The following is a 21,792-nucleotide window of genomic DNA, read 5'->3' on the forward strand; positions in this document are numbered from 1 at the left end:
ATTTATATTTGCCTAGTTTTCGTCCATGGACAAGGAGTTAGAAAAAAGCAAGGAGGTGATATTGCAGCAGACACAGATGTGTCTGCAGCAGCCGGAATTGTTTGCCAAACAGAACGTGTACCACCAGTTGGTTGGCATCTGTATCGACGCCGGAGACGCCTTGCTAGGTAAGGTTTTGCATTCTTTATATTAAAAACTTATCAATAGAAAAAAGAACACGACTTAATGGATGGTCATCATTCGAAGTCGATAAAATAACAAAACGTGTGTAACGCTTTTCATCAATTATTTGAAAAATACGTTGATTTCTAGCACAGGTGTTGATGTTTCGCTAATAATAGTTAAACCCTGCGTGGCGCAGTGGTAGCTCATGAGCTTTAGTTTTCATAGGTCCCGAGTTTGTATCGCCGATACGTGGATAGTTTTTATTAAACAGTTTTTCTTGTTTTTGTTAGTTGACACTATTCAAAACATTACAGATTTCTTAGTGAACTTATTTCACTACATTTTCAAACATACGAAAATCTGTGAACAAATTTCTTTTAGGTCACAGCGTCTTGTTACATAAACAGTTTTCACACAAAATATATTTGTAAAAAGTACCTACGATTACCGGTATATAAACCAGTATATTTGTTGGTGTTGAGTGCAGCAAGACTTGACACTGAAGGTCAAATATAAAGGTCATAGGGTCATGCAATTAAAAACAAATAATTAAAACAATTTCAAATATTAACTAACACTTTTTAATACATGTTTGTTGGTTGTTTTAATTTTCCTTATTATATCACGACAAAGATGTTTTTCTTAGTTTTCTATAAATATAAATATAACGCGGGTTTGTCGTGTTCAGACAAGGCAAGTGCTTATCCACGAGTTCATTATGGGGCTGGTTCCCGTACTGGAGGCAGAAAGGCTGTCTCGCCCAGTGCCTCTGTCCAGTCTTGAAGCTGATAAGGACGCGATTGCTCACCGAGTTCAAACTGATGCACGCGGCCGAGACGTCACAAGCACGCGAAACGTACTGAAGCTATTTACGAACTCTGAAACGCTGGCAAAGGTACATCTATTTAATAGTTATCCACGATGTCATATATTAAAGTAAGTAACTTAATAAATAGTATTATGGTTTCATCGGAAGCGGTATTTACATAAATTACAATCATAATCATAATCATCTTATTCATCAACATCACCACCTCAATTGAATATTTATGAAATAATTATTATAATAATTATAATAATCGTCGTCTTCGCCGTCGTCATCATCATCATCATTATCATCATCATCATCGCCGTCGTCGTGTCGTCGTCGTCATCACCAGCATCATCATCAGCAGCAGCATCATCATCACCAGCATCATCATCACTAGCAGCATCATCATCATCAGCAGCATCATCATCAGCATCAGCATCAACCTTATAATTGTTATTGTAACTGTACTTGTCTTCATCATCTTAATTACCATTGCCAATAGAATCATCACCAGCGGATACAACAGCGGGATCATAGTCATTTTGCACTTACAATTTCGTCGGCGTCGCCATTTATTCATGTTTTAACGAGCTTCATCGCCAGTAAGACCATTTGTTTTCAAGTATAACTTCACTCCTTTTTTCAGCTGTTCATGGAGTTCACTGCCCCTGACGATTGGTCCAAGGGCAGCGCGTACGAACGGACACTTCTGGGATCCCTGTTGGCCATGAACCCGTGCCCCCGGGGCAGCGAGGAGGAGTGCGAGTTCTTCTCAAGGAATATCATGGACGCTGGCACCCATGAGACGCACACCACCATCATGTTCATATGGCAGGTCAGTGATTGTTCTAATATGGTTATTGGGCAATAGACTAGACTAGTTGGTATCTATATTTCTTAAAAAAGAGTTTGGTTTTAACCAGCATGAACACACACCATACCTGGATATGATTGATTTAATCCACCCCACGTGGTATCGTTTAAAAGACGGTTGCATGACATTCCCGTTTGATTATTTCATTACTTGGAGACGGCTGTCTTCATACTGGTCAATACAGGTGATACAAATCCAATACTAACAAATTATTTTTTCTTATAGACATTTTATATATTTATTCTTATTAAAACAGGACTTTATTGCAGATCCCTAAATGCATAATAAAATCAGATAGCACATTATAAATGTGTACAATAATTATGAAAATATACTCATCAAATAAAAGGGCATACACAAATTCACCTACCTCCTAACAAGGAGTGGTCTTGAAATTAGATGCAATAATCTAAGTCCAAGCTACTGACCCTCAGGGTCGCTGTACGTATGTACTTGTAAAAGCTAAAATCATTTAAGAAGAACTGGTCGTGCCTTTTTCATGTTTACATTTTGACGTCATAATTGTAAGTCATAAATTGACTGAGTTTCAAGCGTTGCATATTTACCTAGTAAGAACCATGTGTTATTCTTGATAAATATATTGGAGATTTTCACTTTTTAACAAAAAATACAGAAAACTAAGTAATGCTAATTGCGGCAGTTTTTCTTGTACACTTCAATTTAAATCATGTATTTATAACATTATTGATTACGTTGGAGAAATGTTTATGAAGACTTGGTTTATGCACGAAAAGCCTGTATTCCAGCGCCTTAATTCTATTTGCGATGACATTCACCGGATGCTGAAGTCCATTATCAAACTGAGTTCGGAATTGCGTCATCAAGTCCTTCACTGGATCGGGCGATGTCTGGAGGCCAACAGAGGTACATAGTGTGAATATATGCAGCCGGGTTCTGGAAAAAAAACTGGGCTAAATGCATGTTCGTAAAGTGTCATCCCAGATTCGCCGGTGCAGTCTGCACAGGCTAATCAGGGACGACAATTTCCACTTGATGTCAGTTTCGTTAACAGGAAGTATCTACTGAGCCAACATCCAGTTTAGGCAGGAAAGTTTCGTCCATGATTAGCCTGTGCAGACTGCAGAGGCTAAGCTATGATTACACTTTATACACATGTATTGAGCCCAGTTTTCCCAAAATGCGGCTTTAAAGCTTATTGAATTGTAATTTCTGGCACTTGACATTTCCTGTGTATAGTATCTCCATGCTAGGTAAGCCTTAACATCGTCGCTCGTCATTATGTTTGACAACAATTTATGATAATACACACTTCCACAAACGAACTTGTGTATCTTCAGAAATCAGGCGTTCAACAAATGTTTACTTTTGCATGATATTGTCTTGTGAATGCTTAAATATTATTTCACCGTTTTCAGTGTTTTTATTTTATTTATTAATTTATAATTGTGATGTGATATCCATATTACACAGATTGGAAGAATCAAGTTTTTAATAGTTGCTTTTAAATGACGTTTTGTTAAAACGTCAAAAAGTAAAAAGGACAACATTACTTGCCACTCTTGAATTCCAGACTCACAAAATGTATACTAAAGTGGTTTTCTATGCATGTATTTGCATTCGAATCTGGATATTCATTTTTTGCATGAGTTTAAAGAGGTAATTACAGTATTTTTAGTGAGGAACGCTTCAGTCGATTTAAAACGTTTCCGGTGCGGGAACTACACATGATATATTCATCGTAAGGGTATTTTAATATATTCATGAATAAAGGTCAGTGCCAGTTAAATATTGCAAAGCTACATACCGGTAAACAAGAAAAGCAGCGCGCAATCTATTAAAAGATTCCGTTTCGTATACAGGCAAGACCGAACTATGGTCGGCGCACGACGTTGAAATCTACCAAAAGGATTTCGCATCGGACGGATTTTGTCTGAATCTCAGTCAAGTTTTGCTGCAGTTGTGCGAGCCCTTCTCCAGACCCAACAGCGACATGCTGCTGAAGGTGAAGGCCACTTACTGCCGGGTTACGCCGGCGTCCGACCAGGAGGCCAAGGACATGTGCGTGCATGCTATAGGTCAGTTGAGAAGTGTCCTGGTTGGCTTAAAACACGCTACGAATACCGTGATGTAACAGACTACATAATGTTATAAAAATGTGGCACAATCACTCTGAATGTAATTAATTACGTATCTTTGTCAGTATTTCTTTATCTTGGCTATTATTTTTTCTTTCTGTATTTATTGATGCCAAAGTGAATATCATAAATATAATTGAATCTCGTTTTATAGTGTTTTTGTTTCTTTTTTCTTTGAGTGTTATACATGATATTTGCTGTTGTTGTTACCCAAGTTTAAACCACTCAAATTAACTGATTGTTTACATCCAAACCTAAGTTTCGGTCATTCTGAACCTATCAAGGAAGTTTGGTCTCACGAAAGTATTGTGACGAATTCCGTTGCTTTTTTCACGAAGGGCTTGACAAGGAAAAGACGTTTGTGCCTTACACAGAAGAACAGCGCCTGCCCCAAGAGAAGCAGTACCACTTCATCAGCGAGTGTTTCTTCCTCACCCACCAGGCCCTTCACATCGCCTACAGCATCGTGTACAAGCTCTACAAACTTGCCGGCAGCATCGGGCGACTGAAAAGTCTCGTCGATATGATGAAGGAAGGCAGTGGTTACACGCGCATTGTCGTACTGATCAAGATGCAACTGAATAGAGGTAGGTGAATACCATTTGTTTGGAAGATACATATTAGTATGCGTATATTGAACAGTAAACTGTCAACTTATTCATTCGTCTTGTATGGAGCATCTGTTTTGCTCAAGTTTTCACACAGTCGACATTCATTGCATATCACTACCACATACATTGTTAATTAAAGCGAGACTATACGATTTTGTCAAATATTTATGAATTTATATAAAATGTGTAAAAACTTATTATACATTTATTTCAATATAAATTATAATAAAAGTAAAGAAGAACATGAGTCGAAAAATGCGAAATAAGCCAGATATTTAATTCTGAAATGGAAAATGTCTGTACAGTCTTATTAGCCAGCATGTATATCATGCGTGTACGATGTGAATCTAAATTAAATTTTACGGATCATTTTAATTTCCTGCAACGATATTTATTCATACGACACACGAACACTAACTGCGATCCTAATAAATAGACGAAAGCTTCGGTTATATCTTCGTCACAATCGGCTCGGGGCGCTACTTTGTCTTTGCTGCATTTTATAAAATTCGTTTTCAATGTATAATTGTTCTTGCTTATTTTGTGTTATTGTATCATATTTTTATCAATATTTTACAATTTAAAAAACTATAAAAATCGTATAGTCTCGCTTTAACAGTTTGTGTGTTCGATATCAGCCTTTTTATTTTCACATTCAGAACTATGTTGGTATTACAACATGAAAGCGGCTCTGACTGGTTTTGGTCTTGTCAAGAGTTGCCTGAGCTTCCATATTGCCACGGCGTCTTGGCTGGTCCAGATTGCTAGTCGCGATGAAGTCACAGACTTCCGGGAAATTGCGTTACCACTTGCGAATGAGATACCAAAGATACTGTCCTATGTGCCAGAGTTTATTCTCTCAAATTTCACAATGTTTATATCGTCGTTGGAAGTTTTTTCAGCATTAGATGTTATAAAGGTATATCCGTCTAACACAAGACCACATCATTAACTTAACCAGTTTTGAAAATGTACAGACATGCGTAAAGCTGGGTTCCCACTGCCGATCAGATCAACTCGATCAAGCCCGACCAAAGGGGCGGGTACTGGTCTGGTTCGGTCGGCATGAGTGGTCGGGGGCGGTCGGGTAGGTCGGCATTGGTCGGGCTTCCTACCCGATATTTTTTGACATGTCAAACAATATCGAGTAGCGGTCGAGTAGGAAATTGATCGAGAAGCGCTCGGGAAGTGGTCGTGTATAAGTCGAGTAGAAGGTCTAGTTGATCGTGAAGCAATCGTGTGGCGATCGGCTAGAAATCTTTTACACGATCTGTACCCGATCCGCTCGACCTTTACCCGAGTTATTTTAGATCGCAACACGATCCACTCGACCTCTATTCGAGATGATGTACATATTTACTAGACTGCTACCCGACGGCTACTCGACCGTACACGATCACTTCCAGATTGCTATTCGACCATACACGAGCTCTGTACCCGATCCACTCGACCTCTACCCGAGTTATTTTAGATCGCTTTGTACGACTGTAGTACGACCATCACGAGCTGGTCGTGTGAAGATCTGATGGAAATCGAGCTGAGGTCCACTTGGTCGTGCTGAGATCGTATAGGGCTCGCGTATAGGTCGAGATAATCGAACGGAAATCGGAAAGATGGTTGAGTGGACGTCGTAAATGAGTCGTGTGGAGGTCGTGTGTTATCGAAAAGAGGTCGAGCTTGGTCGGGTTTGGTCTGGAAATTTCGGTGATCGGGATGATCGAGTTGATCGGATCGGCAGTGGGAACCCACCTTAAACCTATTTTCTTTTTTTCTTCAATAAAATGATAAATACATTTTTAAACTATAATTGTTAATATTAGTTAAGTCTAACGGTATTGCAAATTCTCTTATAAGAACACAAGGTTTTTATTAATAAAATATTTAACAGTTATACAACAAATTAAACGGTTGTTTACATATACATGTACATTGATTTCTTGATAAAAGGAAAACAAAGAATGTCTGCATCAATTTATGACCGTGATCCTCGTCTACATGGGCAGTCCACGACGTCTCGTCAACTCAAATATGCGCGCGCAGCTCGCGGAGGCCGTCGAATCGTTTGTTCCGGAACTGAACGAGTCGGACGGCACATATAAACTGTCGGCCAGGTGGGTGTCAAAATTGATTTCTCAATTGAACTTCGTAAGGTGGTAAATGCTCAGTTTTATCGATATAAAAACATTGTTATCCGCCGCCATAGGCGGAGGGATATTGTTTTGGCGTTGTCCGTCCATCCGTCTTTCCATCCGTCCGTCCGTCCGTCCGTCCGGCACTTTTGTGTCCGGAGCCATGTCTTGGCAGTGCTTTGGCGGATTTCATTGAAATTTGGTATGAGTATATATATGGATAAGAGAAAGATGCACGCCAAATGGCAGTGTACACCATCTGTTAATAACGGAGTTATGAACCTTTATTTCTTGAAAAAAAATGCTTTTTTGTGTGTCCGGAGCCATATCTTGGAAGTGCTTTTGCGGATTTCATTGAAACTTGGTATGAGTGTCCAGAAGCATATTGGCGGGGGATATCAATTCAACGAATTTGCTTGTTGTACATTTAAGTAGAATGCTTTCCCATAGCTATTTATTTGTAATGCATTGTCTTCGGTATTGCTGAAAACCATTCTCCTTACATGTGTGTAGTATCATGTTAAATGAAATCATCAAAATATGTGATTATATTAAAAACAACATAATAAATGCGCTTGGCGTATTTAATATGCACTTCTTTTTTCAAAAGCGGGTATGAGGATTCGGTTTTTAAGGAACATCGCCTGATAAGCCACCTAGCGGAGGCAGTCCTCAACGTGTTTGTCAGCATCGAGATGACGGGCCAGAGTGTGGACGACGAACGCAAGTTCAGCTACCGAAAATCCATGCATAAACTGTTGCAGTACATGTGGAAAATACCGGCGCACAAAGACGCTATTAAGGTAGCTATATTTGCGAGATATTAGCATTATATTAATTCAATTGGACATCATTTAGTGAGCGAAATTACACCGTGCTTGTATTCGTTTCCGACTATATAAACAATTCATACAGCTTTATGCATTAACAATTTGAACACTTTTGGCTAGTAATGTTTCATAGTATAATTGGAAGTTCACAGTTGATTCAGAAAAGAAAATACTTTTGTAACTCGAAGAATAAGAAATTGTTTGTGATTTTGTATTGATAAAGTTCAAATGTCCAACTGGATTCTTTGATTGTGGTCATTTGTCTCTGTCGAATGAAGTATACACAACGTCAATACATCTCTGTGTTTATGTGACCTTAAACAATTATTTAAATAATTGGAATCAGCTTAAGCTTTTCGTTTAAGGCCGTATCCAAGCGAGCCATGACTGAAATGAACAACACAGAGGCTCCGCTGTTTCTTCGCTTTGTCAACCTTCTCATTAACGACGCCATCTTTCTGTTGGACGAGGGTTTGGCAGTAAGTGAAACTACTAAGCCTGCGTATCCGCGCAGTCTGGTTCGGAGTTACCGTGCCCGCTATAAAGATACGCAAAGTATCGTGGTTTTCATTAGCGGACAGGGTAGCTCATGACCAGACCGCGCAAAAGTGCAGGCTGGTCTTGAGCTAAGCTGGCTGCATAAGGCATAAGACCGAGTGCAGCATCACGCGGCTTAATTATCATGGTCACGTGTGTATGTTGACAAATCATGTAATATCAAAATGTGTGTGAGTAATCTCTATGACATACCAAGCGTATATGAGAAGTGGTATTTTGAAAGCATGTATCTTTGTTATTGTGCACTCGTATATCAATTGAATGACTAACAACCATTTCCAAGCAATATGTTGGAATCACATAGAAAACAATCGCTTTTTGAAGCATATGCGCGATATAAGAGATCAAGAACTGGAACGCGACAAAGGAAATTGGAACAAACTGTCAGATGAGCAGATGCGAGAAAAAGAGTCGGGTTTGCGACATCTGTGCATGTTGGGGCGATACCGCAACATAATGGCCAACCACACGATATACACCCTGGAGATACTGACGCGAGAAATACGTGACATATTCTGTCACCAAGTCATGGTGGATAGGATTGCAGGGATGTTGAACTACTTCTTACTTGAACTGGTATTTTTATTTTATTTCAAACATATAAGTCTTGTTCTGAGAAAACAGGGCTTCGTGCATGTGCGTAAAGTGTCGTCCCAGATTAGCCTGTGCAGTCCACACAGGCTAATCAGGGACGACACTTTCCGCCTAAACTTGATTTTCGGTAAGGCGGGACTTCCTTGAAACTAAAAATACCATAAAAGCGGAAAGTGTCGTCCCATATTAGCCTGTACGGACTGCACAGGCTAATCTAGGACTACACTTTACGCACATGCATTATGCCCAGTTTTCTCAGAACAAGACACATATAATACATGATTTGTTAGGTATTCATTGAAGAAAATAATCTACACGAGTGTTTGATAAGTTTTTATCAGACAACATTTGTATATAGACATGCATTCAATTTTTGGTCATTACTTTGAAACTTTCAACCAGTTATTTTATAAATCTGTATAAACTAATTGTTGTATTAAAAACGTGTTCATTTTATAATGATGGGGTAACATGGTACCGACAATAAGGTGTAATTATTTGAGATTTCTTGCCGCCGTCTTTGATAACACTCATATGTTTTGTTATAGAACGGCCTTAGTTCATTATACATGTACATGTATTATGATAACGGAGGAAGGGTTGCAAATAGTAGAAATACGCACTGAACGGGGAATCGGTAGGTTGCGTTTATTTGTTGTAAACCCCTTTTATCTTACATATCTTCGATAATTTCACTAGGTGGGTCCTAAACAGACGAACTATAAGGTGAAAGACAGAAAAGAGCACGAATTCAAACCAGAGCAGATCGTTGCAGATATCGCTCATATTTACGTCTATCTCGGAGACAACGCACAGTTTTGCACGGCGGTTCTGGAGGAATCTAGGTAAGTACACTGGGAATGTAAGCCATTTATGCCTAGCAGTCTAAGAAAAAGGCCTTAGTAAACAGCGTAGACACTGATGAGACGCCGCATCATGCGGCGTCTAATAGGGGTCTACGCTGTATGCTTAAAGGAATTTCTGTAAGAAATATTCTAAATATAGAAATAAATATACTAGACATCCCTAATTTTGGAAATAAATTGATCCAATTTAGAAGGATGGGAGAGTCCACTAGGCATAAATGGGTTATTGGTGATTATAATTTCGAATACATGTATTCTTCATTGTTTATTGACCTATTTTAAGACTTAAACTGTTTAATCGTATATGCCCCCCACACACGGAGAGGGAGTTATTAAGCCCTGTTCTCGTCCTTCCGTCCGGCCGTACGCCCAGAAGCTTGGCTTTTGGATTCCTCTTTAATTAAATTGTGTGATCAAACGCAAACCTTCAAAGTTGAATGACCTGAAGGTAAAGATGATTATACAGAGATGAATTAAGTCTGCGACGATTTTTAGCAGAATTATGGCCCTTTTTGTGTTTTCTACTAAATATTATAAAGTCGCACGGAACTTGTGTTTTCAACTCTTCTTTAACTAATGGGTTATTCTCTCTCAATTTTGTATAGGTAAAGTAATCTCAATGTTAAGACGATCGTAAAGAAAAAATATTTTGGCTGCGACTGTCTCTGGCAGAATTATTGCCCTTTGTCTGTTTTGCACGGTTAAATATATAGTCATACAGTTTTGTTTTATCAACTCCCCTGTTATTTTGGATGTTCAAAGAGCATTGATAGATGGTCGATAAGAACGGAATTTTGGCTGAGAAGAGCGGTTTTATTTCAGAAGTATGACACTTTGTCTGTTTATCCACAATGGAATGTATTGTCTCAGAAGCGTGTGCTTTTATTTCCTCTGTAACTACTGGTTGCATTGGATCAAACTTTCAGAGTCGAATAATCCTTATGTGAAAATGATCGCGAAGAAATGAATACTGAATGCAACCTGTTTTGTCTGAATTAAGACCCTTTGTCTTTTGCTAGATTATATAGGGCATTTTTCTGTGTCAAAAGATGTGTTGTAGGGGAATCTGTGTCTGTCGCACATTTCTAGCTTTTCACGAATATATAAGTCGCGTTCTGAGAAAACTGGGCATAATGCATGTGCGTAAAGTGTCGTGCCAGATTAGCCTGTGCAGTCCGCACAGGCTAATCTGGGACGACACTTTTCGCCTTAATTGGATTTTTTCTAAGAAGAGACTTCATTTAAACGAAAAATGTCATAAAAGCGGAAAGTGTCGTCCCTGATTAGCCTGTGCGGACTGCACAGGCTAATCTGGGACGACACTTTACGCACATGTATTATGACCAGTTTTCTCAGAACGCGACTCATATATACCAAGTATAATTCAAACACATAGTGTTTTCAACATTTTCATCGTCAATTATGGCCCATAGATAACTACTAGCTATCGAGACTTATGAATGTTATAATTTGATTTCATCAACATTTGGATCCAAGACACAACTGTTAATTCATTTGTTGGTTGTCAATATTATAAGAACAGTGACATTCGCTTTTTCATAGTGTTAAGTCTTCATACGCTATATTATTATACGGTATATCTATTTAAAGTCTTTATAACGCTCAAAATCAACGAAAATTTCGTTAAGTATTTCGTAAAATAAAGTTAACACCTTTACAGTCAGTGTTCCTTAGTGTTCAATAGCCAAAATTACAACGCTAGATGTGGTATGATTACATAGATTTTTGTAGATACGAGCATTTTGTATCTACAAACATCTATTTTACCAGACCACATCTGGCGTTGAAATTTCGGCAATTGCCATAAGGAACACAGAATTTTACTTGGTTAATTTTATTTTACGAACAATTGTACGAATTTTTAGTTTATTTTGAGTAGTAATGTTACTTTAATCGAAATGTTTGACTATTTCAGATCATTTTCTGAAAGACTGTTTACGGATGCGGTAAAAGTGTTACAAAAAATTGGAATTGCACCAGAATTCGTGGTCAAGTTTAGTCAGCTACACGAAAAATTGAAGGTAAAAGACGAGTGTTTAAACAAAACTTTATTGTCATATAGGATTACTATCTCATCAATAGAGAAACAGTAACTTAGACTTAATATCATTAAAATCCTATATGTAGCAGTGTATTCACGGTTACTAGTGTAGGAATATTGTTGATAAAATATTAATTAAAAGCGTCTATTTCCATAAAGAGCCTGCAATGTAGTCGTCAGCAAGAGGAGGAGGCGTTGGGTGAAGCGCCGGAAGACTTCCTGGACCCCATTATGGGCACGCTAATGGAAGATCCGGTCATTCTACCGGAAACGAAAACAAATATCGACCGTAGCGTCATCAACCGGCATCTGCTAAGGTAAATACGACTTACAACTGTTATAGTGTAATAGTGTCATGTTGCATTGATTGGCCTCTGCTGCGAAGGTAAGTGATTATCATAATGATCGGACGAGTATGTGTTTGTTACTAGACCAAAGTAATGCTTTATTTATAGTTGGCTTTTAATGGCAGAATAGTGTACACACATTGACCTGATCCTTACCTTAACTCAAGAATATTCATTTACTAAGTACGAAACCAACATTTTTATATGTGTACATGTTCGTTAAACTAATTTAAGATTTCATTTTCGAACGACTGAATAAAGTAGTACTACAAACTGTATACCTATCAACCAAAAGACTAGATTTTGAATATCAGGATTCGTCGCATTTTTTGTTTACTTTACATGATAATGACATATTTTTAATACTGTTTGGCTTTAAATGGCAATACTGCGAAAGTCTAATGGTCCAAAACTAATTTTAAGCTCAAATATCTACCAAATAGTTCGATACGATTCTACTCACCCAAATGGCGACATCCGCTTAATGCTCTTGTAAGGGTTAACGGGCAAAAGCTCTATTTCACAGTTATACAAAGTCTCTTACCATAATCTACAACTCTGACCTTCTATACGCCCCTTTTGCTCTATTTAACAATTATGCTAAGTCACTGACAAAAATCCACAACTATGGCTCATTTTGTCATTGTCCAACTGAAATGGTTTGAAGTCATGTCACCCTGGGGTGACTTCAAGCCGATTCTTGTCACCCGGTCGGCTTGAAGGCACCCTAGGGTGACAGGAATCGGCTTGAAGTCACCCTGGGGTGACAAGAATCGGCTTCTAGTCACCCCCGGGTGACTTCAAGCCATTTCAGGTCGACAATGACCCAATGAGAACAACTATGACCTTCTATACGCCCCTTTTGCTCTATTTCACAGTTATACTAAGTCTCTGACCATAATGCACAACTATGACATTCTAAACTTTGCTGTTTTTCACAGACATACTAAATCTCTGACCATAATCCATAACCATGACCCTTTATACGTCCCTTTTGCTCTATTTCACAGTTATACTAAGTCTCTGACAAAAAAACACAACTATGACCTTCTATTCGCCCCTTTTACCCTTTTTCTCAGTTATACTAAGTCACTGACAAAAATCCACAACTAAGACCTTCTATTCGCCCCTTTTCCTCTATGTCACAGTTATACTAAGTCTCTGACCAAAAATCCACAACTATGACCTTCAATATGCCCCTTATCTGTGCGTGCAATTTTAGTCCATAACTCTATATTAACTACAGATACTGAACTATGTGTCGAGGTGTTTCATGAACATTCACTTCACTAACTTAGACTTTTAATTGTGACCAGCTTTTTAGCAGAATTATGTCCCATTTTTTACTTGTTAAAGTCCGAAAAAGGTTTTTGTTCGAGTTGAAATTCAGGTGGAAATTTATAATTTTCAAGTACTTTAAATCGTCAATAGATGCATACAATGGATATTTTAGAGCATGGTAAATGTTCAGTATTACTGTTTCCTCACAAATATCATAACTACAACGAAAATTTGCGAATCTGAAACTTTTTTTTTTCATTTTTGTCAATATACCAAAACGTGAAAAGGCCCCTTTTAACCCCACGCAATCTTGTTAATTGCGCGTTTCGGAACGTTTGTTTGATATGTTTATGGAATAGACCTATGGTTATAACGGCTAATAAATTAACCGGAACTGATATTTACATTTAAGTCAGCAGGATCAGGTCAACGTTTTTCCTTTTTACTATATTTATGTAATTATAGACCTGTTTATAGACCACATTGACGAGTTTAGTAAGATAGCATTGTAGTGTAGCGCATAATTTTAAATTAAAGCCGTTTTTCTTGCTACGAAAATTAAATAATTGACTCTGGTTTAGGTGGTATGCTGTTCAAGTTTTAATCTATGTTATAGTGACCAGCGGGACCCTTTCACGAAGAGTCCGCTCTCCATGAATATGGTGATCCCTAACTTAGAACTGAAGCAGAGAATAGAACAGTGGAAACTGGAACGACTTGGCCACAGCTAGCATTGGCTCATGTACCTTTGTCTTTAAGAACGTTCAAATTGAATCATGGTTAGTGTGCTTAAATCGAGTAAACTTAACTCATTTATGCCTAGTGGACTCTCCCATCCTTCTAAATTGGATCAATTTATTTCTAAAATTAGTGATATCTAGTATATTTATTTCTATATTTAGAATATTTCTTACAGAAATTCCTTCAAGCAAACAGCGCAGACCCTGATGCCTATGCCTTTTTTCTAGACGCTAGGCATAAATGGGTTAAACAAATAAACCTTTCCGTTTTAAGGTGACATAATCAGAAAATAAGAATTATAATTTATAACATAAATTGTTTTCAGTTTATTTTTTTTTTCCCGATAAACAAGCTATTAAAACGTATATCGGTTACATAAATGATAAACTGAACCAACACCAAAAAGATGTGGCGCATATTTTATTATTTTCATTTTAGTTTGTTGTTTGCTTATGTTGGATACACACTATTGAATACTGTGCTTATACATTACAGGGTTATTCGGGAAAATAGTTATGTAAAGCATGTATGATCGTTCTGGTTTTTTTTAAACATCCATTATTTAATACTCTTCTGTATATCTGTTACAAATCAGAAAAAATGGTTTCCAGATAATTCTTTTTTTCGACACCATATTTTTTCAGATCTTTCTTTTGCCAATGCATAAAAAAGTATGAATGTTAAACACATGTTCAAAATATATACACGCTGAACCGTGCGCTTACTATGTAACTGAATAAACAAGCATGTTGCATTTCATTATACTGAACTCATTGAAAGATAAAAAGGAAACACCGAATGGATTTTAGCAGGAATTACGAGATGACTAATCTATTTTTTGGCAATTTGTTGCCGTGTACAATTTTTTACATGGAATACATATCCATATTTTGCTGTTAAAAATACAACAAACTGCTCGAACTTCAACCAAATAGATACAATTATATCAACATAAAACAATGATCAGGAAATTTAAAGGTCACCATGAATTATTGTGTGCGATTCTTGTTTTTTAAGAAATCTAATAATACGACAGTGTACAATTACTCCTATCATTTTACAGTATTTTTGGAAAGTTTTGTTTAAAAATAAATAAAATACAAGTTAAGTCATCTTAAGTGAGGGACAATAAATGTAATGTTTATTTCAGCAATCAGATTTTTAAAGTAGGAAAAAAACATGCACTTGTTAAATTAATTACCCCGACCACCATTTAACAATTGCATATTTTATTTTTTATTTTTTTTTCAAAGTTTTTCCTCGCTCTAAACGCATAATTATGTCAATATTTGGAGCACTTTAAAAATAACATCTTCACTCAACTCTATTCTATTTAAAAATAAAACTTCATTAAACTTCAACGCCAAAAATGATTTTTAGTTTGACTGAGCTTTTATGAAAAATTACCGTAAAGTAAAAACAATCGAACAAACTTCTTCGTCAGATTTATGTTTTGTTAATTTACTTATTGTGTAGATACTATTAAGAATAATCTTTCCTCATTAATCAGTTCGAGAAAGAAGGCAAACCTGTCCTTGCAATTTTACTTTTATATGTATGTATACATTCTATTTGTTTTGACATTTTATTTGAACGCGTATAAACAAACTTTACTTGCTTCTTACATTTGTTATTATTTAAATAAAGTGATGTGTTGATTTAAAAATAACGGTGTTGTCTATATATATATTTGATTAATAAATTGTTCATACAGTTCTAACAAGTATAACTTATGTCCCAACGCTTCCGATGATACGCCTTTATCAGAAGATTACACAGAAACGTGTTGATCTGATAGATGGATAATTTGCAGGCTATGCATTTCCCTGACAGACAACAACACTTACTGAATTATGTTGTGTTTTTAAGACATAATATATAACAAAATACATTTACGTATTACCGTTATTACTCTAAGTTTTCGGACACATTTTTTTCGTGTTTCGTGTCCGAAAATTTAGATACAAAGAAATATTCAAAACGTACTAGTTTCCGAAAATTTAGAGACATATATGTTATGTTTGTTTGTCAATTATTATATTGAAATAAAACCAATAAATAAATGTGCAATAATTTTATTGTGTTGTACTCTCCTTTCTCTGCTTTAAATAAAATACAACTTCACTTATTTGCAATCTTTTACCTGAAATGGTATATAAAAACAACCATACTGCTTCATGAATACGATATCATTTCAAATGCTGTTGTGTGAAACATTGTTAATTACCGGTATACATGGTAATCCTTCAAATGACACAATTGTAATGGTCCATTCCCTTCAGGGCATTCTATGCCAGGTTTAATTACTTTAATCCGGCTGTAAAACTCCATGATTGAAGGGTTCCAGGTAAGCGAAAACAGGACAGAAATCTAGTAAAATAGGAATGTAATTTATACTGCCCGAGAAATTGAAGTCTTTTATTGTGGACGAAAATCCGTATGTCCGAAAATATAAAGTCAAATTATATAGTTAGTCTAAAAAAAGGCGGTGTTCGAAAACTAAGAGTATTTACGGTAATCTGTGTTCGATAATGTTTTAGCTTTGATGGTGTATGGGAGACTTGTAACGAAAATTGCACCAGCATATATCTTAGTCTGGTACGCCGAACACAGATCAAACTCGTGTTATATTGTAGAATAATACAAATATAAATATATAAGCGTTGAAACGCTGCGACAAATGAAAAACGCGTATATGCAATATGTTCAAGCGTTTTCGTTTTTGCTATCGCTACAGGCCTCAGAACGTCCGATATTTTACATGTTCATTACTCATATCAGGAACATACATATTTTGTGTATACACATCACTTTCATTTAAAGATACTCGCATGAAAAAAGTACGGAGAAAAATCGTCACTTTCATTGCTTAAGATAAAATACACGTGTACGTGAAAATTTTCTAAAACTTTTAAGATTAATGAAATGTCAATATTATGATTTCATGATCAGAACATTGTTGAAAACTAAAGTTTTAGCAATATGTTTAGCACTGTTTTACGATAAATAAATGATGATTAAATCTCTACCGGCAATACTGACATTTTTTTGGCGAAACACACTTTCAAATGAAATAAAAGCTGCCAGCATTTTGGGGTTTGTTAATTGACCCGCTTTTACGATTTTACCGCAAATATTTCTAATGATGTATATGTGCGGACTTGCAAAGCTCCAAAAACTTTATCGACATCAATTGGGTAAGCAGCAAAACAAACGACGTTTTGACTAGCCAGATATATTGGTGATTTTAACCCTAATAAGTTTGAAGATGATTTCACATCTTTTATTAATAGTCATTTTAGTTGATTTTTTTCGGTAGTTGTGCGTTTATTGGCAAACAAGGGTGTTATTTCACATAATCGGTACCTTTATTTTCAGAAAAGATTATACCTCACAACTTATATGAAGTGCTTATCAAATGCTGCTCACACAAAAGCTAACACTGATAAATACCTTGGATTAGTTTCTTTTGTTTCCACACACTTTTTTTTACCAAAGAACTCAATGACGTTCGCCCATTTGCCAATTTAATGTGCACTTCTCACTTTTTCCGCTTAGTAAAAGCTTACCCAATCGAATAAGTCATCACTCCCGTTGCATTAATTTCACTTAATTTGCATGACACACCGTCAAACTGTACGTCTGTACTTTACCATTGTTGTCTTGTACTCATAGTCTTCCGTTGCCGCTTTTCACAAGCTTTCGGCGCAGTTCAGTATTCCATTCAGCCCATATTCACTTTGTTTTACTTAAGAAATGGGTGTTGGACGCACAAGTTGGGTGACCTTGAGGTTTGTTATTTACTCCAGCATTGGACTACTTTCATAGATGTTCGTATCGGCTTCACAACCGCATATATAGAATCTTGACGAATACTCGCTAACGTGTCCCGAAAGTCTCCAGAAAGGACAGATTCATGTCATAAGGAATGTCCATACACGAAACAAAGTTGCCAGCGTTTGAGCTTAAGTTAAGGTAACTAATGCCTCTCAATGACAACTGGTCAATGGTGCTGAATATTCAGGTCACCCAACTCTTAAGATATTCATTGAGTATATGATCCGGGTGGTATTTAAGGTAAACCTACGAATGGAATTGTATGTTAATGAATGGCAAAACGAAGTGAAATTTTAAAAAAATATGATAATTGGTTTATTTAAGCAACACATGTCTAATTAAAATGCCATATTTTTTTAAGTTAAACTCACTTTATTTAAATAAATAAACATCGTAATCTAGTGAATAAAACCGCTTATAATACACACACATATATATATATATATATATATATATATATATATATATATATATATATATATATATATATATATATATATATATATATATAAACTATTAAGTCGGTCTGTTTCGAATGTAATTTGATGTTATTGTTGTAGAACGGCCAACGTTTGCTTGTTTATACTTGTCATACATTTACATACTTAGATATGAGTTAATGTATTAATGTAACTTGATTCAGATAGTTTTATAAAGCCACTGCTTAATATTGTAAAACTCATAATACATAGTAACAATTAATCACACACATTAATTATAATATTGCTAAATTCTGGTATATCGAAAGTGCTTACAAAACGGTCCCATTGATAAATTATATTGGTTGATTCTTCTTTTGTAGTGAAACAGAACCTAATAGTCTTACATAGACATAGGACGTGTCCTCGCTGTTCTGAAGGATCTCACAAGTCACAGTAGAACCACTCCGCATGTGTGGTACCGTGCGTTCTGTGAATTCTTTATCATTAGTATAGTTTTTATAGGACGTGTCTACATGTATTTCAAAATATCCAGTTGCAATATTTCTGGAATCTAATGTTTTACTACTCAATTCAAAGGCGGGGTGTGTACCGTTTAAACACACCTTCATTCTGGGGGATATAGTCGAATGTATAAAAAAAAGTTTGTTGACCAAGAGTTTGCGCTGTAATTTAGTCGTGTACTCAAAATAGTTTCCAAAAGGTTCAGGGCTGACGTGGAGAATCAAGGTCGAATGCATAGGTGGAAACCAACATATTGTCCACGCCTAGTGTAAACATAGTTTTCATTTTACTCCAACATATAAAGACCCGTGTATTTTTTATTTAAATGAGTATATTTATCGAAATCTTACCGCAGAAACAATGATAAGAAGTAGCTTAGTAATACTTAAAACACATTCCATCAGCTTAATATATTGACGACTTTCCTCACGTCGCATGTTCGCACGAATGTTGCTGTCCTCTAGTTTATTTAAACTATTGGAAAGAAAAATAGTTTTTTATTATATGGTTATATGAACATATTGAGAACATAGTACATAATACCATATGTCAAAACAATTATCAAAATCAAAATTTGCATTGTCAGTGTTTACGTGTATATATATAATGATTTTTTCAAGTTAATATACCTTACTTGCATTATTCAGGACTATAATTAAACTATTAGATATTCAAAACAACACTTGAATATTTTGGTAATAGATTTACCAATTATGTTATATACTTTCCTAATCTTGTATTACACATAGTTACGAATATAACTTTTGTTTAAGAATAATAATGCTCTTAATAAACAATAACTTCTTCTAAGTGTCTACATATGTGCGTGTGTAAATAGGTAATATGGACGGTGTTGTGTTGGTCGATAGTTTACACGCTCGTTAATTACGGGCGCCACCTCTTTATTTGAGATGCATTCATAAATGAGCCAATGCTACTTCCGAGGTGGCGCTAAGGCCCGGTTGTTTTGAAATATAACGGATTATTTTACAGGGTGATTAGTTTTATATTTTCAACATATTTCGCTTTTTTTAATCGGCCAATGAAGTGCGATTCCGCGAAGATAAGTTCATCCAAAAATGTACATAAACATACAATCAGAACCCATTTAGAAACGTGAGGACCTTTATAAGTTGTGGCATGGTATAGTTCGTAAAAGCAAATCGATGTATTTTGCCTGTGACACAAGCGCATTCACAGCAAATTTAATCGCGCATTACATAAAACAATTGCTTTGAACATGTAACATTTCATGCATGCACGAAAACATCGGCTTCTAGCCGATCTAATAAATGAATTTGCATTTTTCGGCTCGAAGAATCGGAGGTGGCGCCAATGCACTTTTATAGCTATTTTAAGTAACATATTTTATGTAATGGTTTCTATTATGTTTACAGGAATTGCATTTATTTTTGTAAGTTGGCGCATTTGAGTCGCGTGCGTTTTTAATTAGAAAATGTAGTTTTCTAATAATGTCTTGATGGATTTGAACGTTCGTCTTTGTAAGATAAGAACATTTAACAAGTATTATACAACAAAGTTAACAGAAAAAAAGACCTAGCTATCTTCATTTTTTTGGAGTTGATCGTGGGAAAAACAACATGTATGAGCCTCATTAAGATTCGTTGACCTTGGCCTTTTAGTAAATGAAGAATTTGGAATTAGGGACACAAATAATCGTTTCAAGAAGTATTATCTTACATTTATTTCGTGAATTATCATACTGTATGCAAAAATTGCTGTCGATGAACTATTTTGATAATCTTGAGAATTGAGTTATTGGTTTTGTTGTCTATAACAAGTTTTTGGTATATATCGTACAATATGTTTTATTCATGTTGGTGTCTTCTTAATTGAGTTGATAACTTATATATTTAAAAAAAAAACTACATCTTATTTAGTATAGAATTTGTTTATGTTCTGTAAGGACTTGGGTAAATATAACAAATAACAGTATATGTCAAATGTACGTCATTTGATGATGTCATTGCGATACAACTGTTAATTTATACATCCTGCAATTGCGCCACCTCCTATTTTTAGCGCCATCTCCTTAGCATTGGCTCTACCACTTTTGGAAATATGCAAAATGATCTATAACGTCTGCAAGAAGCCAATATGTGAGTACATGCAGCTTCTAATATATGTTGTACGCATTCGTTTGATGTTGTTAGCGATATAATTTGGTGAAAATGTGCTCGTCACACAGGAAAAACTAATCGAAATGATTTTTAAATGCCATTATGCTACAACTTATGATGAAGGTTCTCACGTTTTTAAATGGGTTGAATATATATGTTTTTGTACATTTTTGGATAGATTAATTGTCGCTGAATTACACTACATTGCCCGATTATAATGCGATATATGCTGAAAAACAAACAACATAGAAACCATAATCACCCTGCAAAATTATACAATATCAAAACATCCGGGCGCCACCTCGGCAGTTGCATTAGCTCATGCATTAATGCATCTCAACAAAGAGGTGGCGCCCGTGATTAACGGCCGAGTTTTATAAGAAGCTTTCTTTGTTTGAGAAAGATTTCAGAGGTCTGTACGAACAAAATGGGTTGAAAGTGAAATCGACATAAATACAATTTGTCAGCTGCTAGTTTTCTTTATCATTTATATTGCTTAATAACGCAAAGGGAGACCCAAGAGTTATTTATTAAGATTTGAGTAAAGCAACAGAGAAATACATATAAACACAAAAATATAAAATATGCGAAATTTGACTTAATTTTTAACCACTGGCGAATGAATGTCCAAATGAAACATTTAATACATGTACATACTTAATTAAAGAGCTGAAGGCATTGTAGTTGTTCGCTCTGTGAACGTTTTTAATATTACTTACAGTCACAGGACATGAAGTTCGACTTTTTAACGTAGGCAAATCGAACGGCCACAAAAAATGCAAACACTACTTCTGAGTCTTCACGACTAAATTTTGTGCAGACTTACCCCTGTGACTTTTCAGGGAATTGTGAGACAAAGTAGGTCAAATTTACTTCGGCTGCCC

The 21,792-nt window shown here is 35.9% G+C and overlaps 1 protein-coding gene across 1 annotated transcript; it reads left to right on the forward strand.

Annotated features, from left to right (window-relative positions):
* The first annotated feature begins 23 nt into the window (after window positions 1–23).
* On the forward strand, window positions 24–16,059 carry LOC127868608 (ubiquitin conjugation factor E4 A-like). Its single transcript, XM_052410482.1, has 15 exons — window positions 24–167; window positions 854–1,060; window positions 1,623–1,811; window positions 2,618–2,735; window positions 3,692–3,907; window positions 4,306–4,554; window positions 5,238–5,497; window positions 6,526–6,689; window positions 7,318–7,510; window positions 7,903–8,016; window positions 8,420–8,671; window positions 9,389–9,534; window positions 11,492–11,597; window positions 11,777–11,934; window positions 13,862–16,059. Exons 2-15 carry the CDS (start codon window positions 884–886, stop codon window positions 13,974–13,976), a joined length of 2,457 nt encoding a protein of 818 aa, XP_052266442.1. The 5' UTR covers window positions 24–167; window positions 854–883; the 3' UTR covers window positions 13,977–16,059.
* The last annotated feature ends 5,733 nt before the right edge of the window (window positions 16,060–21,792 follow it).

This window comes from Dreissena polymorpha, chromosome 2, assembly GCF_020536995.1.
Source record: "Dreissena polymorpha isolate Duluth1 chromosome 2, UMN_Dpol_1.0, whole genome shotgun sequence".
NCBI classification, from domain to species: domain Eukaryota; kingdom Metazoa; phylum Mollusca; class Bivalvia; order Myida; family Dreissenidae; genus Dreissena; species Dreissena polymorpha.

Coding starts and splice junctions, on each gene's coding strand:
- LOC127868608 (XM_052410482.1), top strand. CDS start 884: ATGGGGCTGGTTCCCGTACTGGAGGCAGAAAGGCTGTCTCGCCCAGTG. Junction 8,672..9,388: donor ACTACTTCTTACTTGAACTG/GTATTTTTATTT, acceptor TAATTTCACTAG/GTGGGTCCTAAACAGACGAA. Junction 11,598..11,776: donor AGCTACACGAAAAATTGAAG/GTAAAAGACGAG, acceptor ATTTCCATAAAG/AGCCTGCAATGTAGTCGTCA.